An 8,252-nucleotide genomic window follows, 5' to 3' on the forward strand; every position below is an offset into this window, starting at 1 on the left:
TCAAGTAAAAAATGAACGAAGAAAATAAAAATATTTTTATTATAAATTCTTAATAAACATGTGAAAGAAAAATGTGATAATTATTTCCTTTGTGGCCGACAACTCCACAGTGGACTGCACCTCTTCCTTGACTTCAATCCATCCCCCACGTGTCCACCTGCTTCCCTTTAATTTTTTTATTTTCAACAACAAGAGATTTAGTTTCCAAAGAATAAAGTGTAAATGTAATTGGATGCATATTTTGAGGCTTGAGCGGGAAAGTCTTTCCGCCAATACGAAAAGTTTTTCTTTTATCAAATTTGAGGCGCTAAAAAATTAATTCTAAAAGTAAAACGAAAAAAACTAATTCTCAAAATAGAAGCTTGTCCTAAAAGTTGCCCTAATCTCTTCAAATCACCACTACAATTGAGAATGAATGAAACCCAACTGCCCTAGCTAATCTCAGCGATGTTTTGCCCCTTCAATGGATAGATGTGTATTCTTCTTTGTGCTATTGTTGTCTCCCCTAATCTCAACTACATTCTTCCATTAAATTGGTAAAGGTGTCTTCTTCTTCCTCGTGTTGTTGTTACTCGATCTGATTGAAATAGAATCCATTAAAACTTTGCTCGAGACAAAATTTCAGGTGTGTTCATTCTTCTGATCGAGTTTTTGCTGCACTGTTCGAAATATAATCCAACACAGCTTTGCTTGGGACAATATTTCAGGTGGGTTCATCTTCCAATCGAGTTGTTGTGTTTCTTTCATAAGTTATATGAATAACGTTTTTTCTTGTGTATTCAAGTTACTTGCTCTTCATCTTTTTTAACATTTATTAGGTTAATGATTTCAACTGCAAAAATTATTGGGTGTTGAGATTTTGCGACCATATACATGATACATAAATATACAAGTATATGACTTGTAATTCAATGACTCATCTTCTTGGTTACAAGTAAATATTAGAAACTCCAAGTATAAAAACATAGATGTGAGACACATTTGCTAGTACATAGCAGCCAGCTGCTCTTTTTTAACATTTACATTTAGAACATAGTACATTAATTTCTAAATTAACAGCAACTGTACATATCTTTTATGCTGGCTCTGTTTTTTATTTTCTACACAACTTCATAACGACATAAATTTTGTTTTAAATATTTTTACTATGCTGCAACACTATCGCTGCTAGCTACCCTGTTTTAACGGTTTCTGCCGAGATGTTGTTAATCTAACTTGTCTTTTATTCTAATTTATTCCATTTGCTTATATTATCTACCTAATGTTATTTAGTTGTGGTTCTTCAAAATAGATGTTGGATTCTTGGCTAATGTATCTCAAAGTTTTCTAATTTTTCTTATTTCTTGCTTCTTCTACTGATGTTTCTGGATATCACTTTGTTAATGACTAAACACCTATTTATTTGCTTGTTCCTAAAGAACAATGTAATTATGTATATTCCAAAGAGAAAATCAAATCTTCATCAACTCATGCTTTTAATTTATTAGAAAATAATCTCCTTTACATCAATTCTCATTTCATTCTCTTTTGTTCTATAAACTTTTTCAGGTAGTTTGTGTATGTCTATTAGTTTCTGGAAGATTTCTACATTGGTGTTTCTATCATTGCTTAAGTTAGGTAAGAGGATAATTTACATCTTAAAGCATTTATTTTATGTGACCAAGTAGGATACAAAACTTATTATCACATTTGCTAAAGGTTAGTTTCTTCTTCGTACTAATTAAATCACTAAAAAAGATATTGGTGTCGTACGAGTAGAATGAAGCTTATAAATTGAATACATCTTTGGCATATCTGTTTTTACATGATCACCTTGACATGTAGTATTATTTAAAATAAAATAGTACACTATTTCTAGGTTCTAACTACTATAACTTTTGGTGATTAACTGATTGTTTATGAATTTGAATTCATTATATTTTGCTATCTCTAGGTTCTAGTGTCATATATAAATTAGTAGTCATCATGTAAGTTTTAACACATTTATTATTTGTGTCAGTGTATATAATATGAGTAACTCTGATCGTGAGTGGATGTATGCTAGAATACTGGAAGATGGATTCATAAATCCAAAGTTTATTGATGGAGTTGAGAACTTTGTTGCATTTGCAAAAGAACATCCACGGTGCATGGATGGTGAGAAGTTAAGATGTCCTTGTAATCATCGTAAGTGTCGAAATAAAAATATTTTGGATGAGTTTACAATTATGACACATCTAGGAACTTATGGCTTTGTACCGAATTATTACCGTTGGTATCACCATGGAGAAAGTTATATTTCAAATCCAAGTGTGCTTAACGATCATCAAGAAGAAGCTTCTGGTGAAACCGTGAATCCTCAATCCCATAATGCATTCCGGTCAATGGTTTTTGATGTTGCTGGGCCTTCTTATAATGGTAACGTGGAAGAGGACCCAAATCCAACAACACAACATATTTATGATATGCTCAAAGCATCGGAACAAGAGATTTGGACGGGAAATCCACATGGACATACACAATTGTTTGTTGTTGCTCGTTTGTTGAATCTTAAGGCAGAACATCATTTTTCGGAAAGGTTGTATGATGAGTTATGTCAGTTTATATCAGAATTGATGCCAAGTGATAACAAAATGATCGATAGTTTCTATGGTACTAAAAAGCTAATGCGGGGATTAGGCTTGCCAGTCGAGAAGATTGATTGTTGCAAAAATGGATGTATGCTTTATTGGCGTGAGGACAGTGAACTAATCAATTGCAAATTTTGCTCTCATCCTCGATTTAAGAGATCAAAACATCAACGTTCCAAGAAGAAAACTAATATTTCTTATAAGAAGATGTATTATTTTCCTTTAACTCCACGGCTACAAAGGTTGTATGCATCTAATGCAACAGCAAAACATATGAGATGGCATTCAGAGCATGAAAGAGATGGTGTCATGCGTCATCCCTCAGACTCTCCTGCTTGGAAGCATTTTGATCAGACGTATCCACACTTTGCATCTGAAGTTAGAAATGTTAGATTGGGTTTGTCTACTGATGGGTTTCAACCATTTGGTCAATCAGGTCAACAATATTCCTCTTGGCCTGTGATAGTTACACCATATAATTTACCACCTTGGATGTGCATGAAGGATGAATACATGTTTTTATCTGTGATTGTACCTGGTCCAAAAAATCCAAAACAGAAAATTGATGTCTTTTTGCAACCCCTCATTGAAGAGTTGAAAGAATTATGGGAGGTGGGAGTCCAAACATATGATGTTTCAAGTAAAAATAATTTTCAAATGCAAGTTGCATTGATGTGGACAATAAGTGATTTTCTAGCGTACTCAATGTTGTCGGGTTGGAGTACAGCAGGAAAATTAGCTTGTCCTTATTGCATGAAAGATTCTGATGCTTTTTCACTATCCAATGGTAGAAAAGTTTCATGGTTTGACAATCACAGAAAGTTCTTACCACCAGATCATACATGGCGAAAAAACAAAAAGTGGTTCAAGAAAGGTCAAATAGTACAGAAGGTTGCATCTACTGAACAATCAGGTTTACAAATACTTAGGGAGATTGAGGATTTGGGACTCATGAAAGTGACAGAACTTTGTTCTGACAAGGTGAATGCAAGAATCTCAAAGAGTAGCTTATGTGGTTGGAAGAAAAGAAGTATATTTTGGGACTTGCCTTACTGGAAAACAAATCTTATTCGGCATAACCTTGATGTGATGCACATAGAAAAAAATGTGTTTGATAACATTTTTAACACCATCATGAATGTTAAGGGAAAAACAAAGGACAATGCCAAATCTAGAGAAGATTTAAAAGTACTTTGCAATCGTCCAGAGTTGCATCAGGATGAAACTACTAAAAAGTACCCGAAAGCTTGTTACATGTTAGATGATAATGCCAAAAAAGTGCTTTGTAAGTGGTTGCAAGAGTTGAGATTTCCTGATGGTTATGTGTCTAACATGGGAAGATGTGTTGACATGAACAAGCTTAAACTCTTTGGTATGAAGAGTCATGATTGTCATGTATTTATGCAACGGCTCATACCTATTGCATTTCGAGATTTGCTTCCACGAAATGTGTGGGAACCATTGACAGAGTTGAGTCTTTTTTTTAAAGATCTCACTTCTACCTCAATAACTGAGGAACACATGAGACAATTAGAAAGAAATATTCCTCTCATCTTGACTAAGCTTGAGCGCATTTTTCCTCCAAGCTTCTGGGATTCTATGGAACATCTTCCCATCCATTTAGCTTATGAAGCACGTTTAGCAGGCCCAGTTCAAGAACGATGGATGTATCCATGTGAAAGGTAACTTAAGTTAATTATATATTATAAGATATATAAATATACTAGTGATACTATATTGACATATACTTACATTATGTTTGAAGGAAACTCCATGGGGTGAAGTATGATATCAAAAATAAGAATAGAGTTGAAGGTTGTATACGCAACGCATGTTTGGTTAAAGAATCATCAACACTTTGTACGCACTACTTTAAGTCAGACATTTTGACTAGATATAGAAAAGTGCCACGAAATGCGGATGATGGTGGGGTTGGAGAGGACCATCCTGAAATGTTGTCTATTTTCAAGCATGTTGGTCGTGGTTTTGGTAAAAAGAAAATAAGAAGGTTAGATGATAGAGAATATCATGCAGCTCGGACATATATTTTGTTGAATTGTGATGAAGTGAAACCATATATAAAGTAAGTTAATTATCATGATCTAGATATACATATTATTTACATTTGAAGTTATTGAAATAAATTAACTCTTTTTTCTTCAGAATTTTTGAGGATACCTTGAGACAAATACAACCATGTATTCAAGATAGCGAGATTGATGCTAAACTTGAAACAGAGTTTGCGTCTTGGTTTAATCAATACGTAAGTACTAATAGATCTAAATTAATCTATACAGTAAATTCAATATAATCTTAATGTATGCCTAATTACTTATAGTGTCAATAGGCACATGATCCTTCATCCGGCATTACCAATCAATTCATGAAAGATCTTGCAGAAGGGCCACTGCATAAGGTTCAACCCTTTAATGGATATGTTGTAAATGGTTACAAATTTCACACTGAAGAATACGGTTCAAATAAATCTACAATGAATAGTGGTATATGCATTAAGGGCTCTAGTCACAGTGCAAATGAGATCGATTATTATGGTATATTGACAGAAATTCTGCAGCTAGAGTATCATGCATTACCATTTAAGCGAATCGTATTATTTAAATGTTCTTGGTTTGATCCAACACCAAAACATGGTACAAGAGTACATCCACAATATAATCTTGTTGATGTTAACAGAAGAAGAACGTTTAATAAATATGAGCCATTTATTATGGCTGTGCAAGCTTCTCAGGTGTATTTTGAAACCTATCCTTCAGTAAAGAGGACACAGAATGATTGGTTAGCTGTTTGTCAAATAAAGGCACGTTCAATTGTAGATGTTCCAAATATAGTAGAAAAACCTCACACACTGAATGATCTAGCTTTTCAAGAGGATAACAGTCAAATGCATGAAATTGATATTTGTGAAGATGAAACACCTTATATATTGAATGATCCAGATGGTGTTTTTATTGACATGGAGGAGGAGGAGGAAGGAGAGAGGGAAGAGGAAGAGGAAGAGAGGGAGATGGAAGAAAATGATGAGGCTAATGACAATGATGATGAGGAAGAGGAGGATGCTGATGATGGGGGGGAGGAGGAGGATGAGGATGAGGAGGATGGTGATGATAATGATGATGAAGATGACAACGAGGAAGGGAAAGAAGAATATGAACATCAAAACAAAAAGAGAAGAAAGTGTTGAGATTAATGTCACTTGAAGTTTTTAAATTTAGTTTTTCTATTAATCTAAAGTTGAATGTACTGTTTTATGCTACAAGTGATTTTCATTTTCTTAGTTTTGCTATTATATCTTGTGATTTGTGTTGGGCATCTTATATTATATATCTACAAAATGAACTAATACAATTTGAATGTTAGTTGATTTTTTATCAAGAACTTTGTTGTTGCAATTGTACAATGTCTAGGTAATTAAAATTTAAGAATATGAGTGATACGCCATCATCAAATGCTGGTTCTCCTACTGGTCCTTGTACTCCAACCACTCCTAGTACTCCAGATGTCTCTATTGGGTCTACTAGTTGCTCATCAACATCTGCTCGGTTGGTCATCTCAGTTGTAGTGGAAAAGTAAGAAAGATATTTTTGTATAGTTGATCTAATTTTTTCTAATATAAGTATTATGAAATGTGTTATTTTATTTTTAATTTTATTTCAGATTCGTTCCTAATGGTCATTCTATCTCGAAGACCATCACAGAAACTTTCAAGGAACGACAAGATGCTACTGGCTACTCATGGAAGGATGTCAGTCAATCAACTCGTAAATTTTATTGGCATGAATTTTTGGTAACTATTGCTTTATATTTAAAATTTATAAGTAATTTATTTAATATATGTCTCTATGTGTTTATTTCACTAAGTAATTTTTTTCCAGAAATCATATCAGTGGAATCCTACTGAGAATTCTATAATGGAACGTACATGGAATAAGGTGGCATCCACTTTATACTCCAAGAAAATGTATATTTGGCGAAAAGGTACAGTCAAACCTAATTTTGTTTTGGAGGATATTTGGAGAAGTTGGAAGACGCATTGGGCCTCAGATGAATGGATGGATAAATCTCGTATCGCCACTCGAAATCGATGTAGTGAGACTGGTGGATTAGGCACTGGTCCAAGCAAGCATACCGGTGGTTCTAGATCAACAGTGGAGCATACTATAAAATTGGTACCAAATTTAACACTTTCTATAATATTTTTCTAATCGTATCTCTTATTTTAATATTAAACTCTATTTTTTAGGCAATAGAACTACGTCGTCCACCAAATTCGTGGGATATATTTAAGAAGTTGCATAAAAGAAAGGATGGCAGCTTTGTTGATGCCAAGTCTAAATGCATTAATGTAAGTTGTGTGTGTTGCTCTTCTTTAACCAAACATTGTAGGACTGATCCTTATTTTGTGAAGCTTTTAAAAAAGAAAAAGGTAGATTTTATGTAGTTGTGTGTGTTGCTATTAAGAAGATTTGCTATAATTGTTTGTGTTGCAATTGAGCAAATTTTTGGGGCAGCTCTTTGTGCTGTTTTGTTGGGCAATTTTGAAGCAGATTTTGTGCTATTATGGATAGATTTTGTGCCTTTTTTTGTGGCAGATTTTGTGGCAGCTCTTTGTGCTGCTTTGTGCAGCTCTTTGTGCTGTTTTTTAATGCAATTTTGAAGTAGATTTTGTGTTGTTTTTGGGGTAGATTTTGTGCTGTTTTTTTGTGCAGATTTTTATCTTACTTTTTTTTTATCAAATGTTGAGTAGTTATTTGGACAGTTATTAATGCAATTTGAAGCAAATTGTGTGCCTTTTTTTTATATAGATTTTATGCCATATTGGGGGCAGATTTTGTTCTGTTTAAAGAGTTTGTGCTGTCTTTTGGGTGCATTTTTTTTACAGAGTTGCTAGAAGCAACTTAATATGCACATATTTGTGGAAAGCTTGAGTTTTTGGTGGTTGATTGTTTGAAAATTTCAGGATAAAATGGAGGTTGTCTTAGCTGCTGCTATTTCTAGCTCCTCAGATGATTCACAAGAAGTTCAAGAACTTGATATAAATAACTTATACTTTGATGTTGTGGGTGGAGAAAAAAAACGACGTGTGTATGGTTTAGGCTCTCAAGGTTTGGCGTTGTATCAAGATCAAAATTCTGTCACTTCGCGCAATTTACCTGCGGTGTCTGATGATGTTGCTGAAAAGCGCATTAAACTACTTGAGGAAGAAGTGTTGCATATGAGAGAAAATCAAGAGAGAGTTCTTCAAGAACGTTTAGAGGCGGAGGTGCAACAACGAGTAGAGCACGAGGTCTCGCGTTTGAGGCAACAAAGTGATGATCGATTCAAGTCTATGGAGGAACGATGGTCTCGCATGATGAACGAGATGGCGTTATCCTCACGCTCATCTAGTAATCCTTCTCCTTAATAGGAAATGACCAAATGTTTATGTGTTTAAATATTTGTACACTTTTGCTTATTGAAGTTGTGCTTTGACATGTTTAAACTTCATAATTTTGTATTATAAATCTAATATTATGTTTGTTATATAATGGTGGTTAATTATTTTTATGTCTTTTACTAATTTACCATATATATATATATCTATATATATATATATATATATATATGTATATATAAATAATAATT

At 33.7% G+C, this 8,252-nt stretch overlaps 2 protein-coding genes across 2 annotated transcripts; both read left to right on the top strand.

Moving 5' to 3' along the window:
- Positions 1-2,009: 2,009 nt before the first annotated feature.
- Positions 2,010-4,295, top strand: LOC125842872 (uncharacterized). Its single transcript, XM_049522157.1, has one exon. It carries the CDS (start codon positions 2,010-2,012, stop codon positions 4,293-4,295), a length of 2,286 nt encoding a protein of 761 aa, XP_049378114.1.
- Positions 4,296-6,273: 1,978 nt separating this feature from the next.
- Positions 6,274-8,031, top strand: LOC125842873 (uncharacterized). Its single transcript, XM_049522158.1, has 4 exons — positions 6,274-6,414; positions 6,503-6,796; positions 6,871-6,972; positions 7,588-8,031. The coding sequence occupies exons 2-4, from the start codon at positions 6,539-6,541 to the stop codon at positions 8,029-8,031; spliced, it is 804 nt and encodes a 267-aa protein (XP_049378115.1). The 5' UTR covers positions 6,274-6,414; positions 6,503-6,538.
- Positions 8,032-8,252: the final 221 nt, after the last annotated feature.

The sequence above is a fragment of the Solanum stenotomum genome, chromosome 10, assembly GCF_019186545.1.
Source record: "Solanum stenotomum isolate F172 chromosome 10, ASM1918654v1, whole genome shotgun sequence".
NCBI lineage: Eukaryota > Viridiplantae > Streptophyta > Magnoliopsida > Solanales > Solanaceae > Solanum > Solanum stenotomum.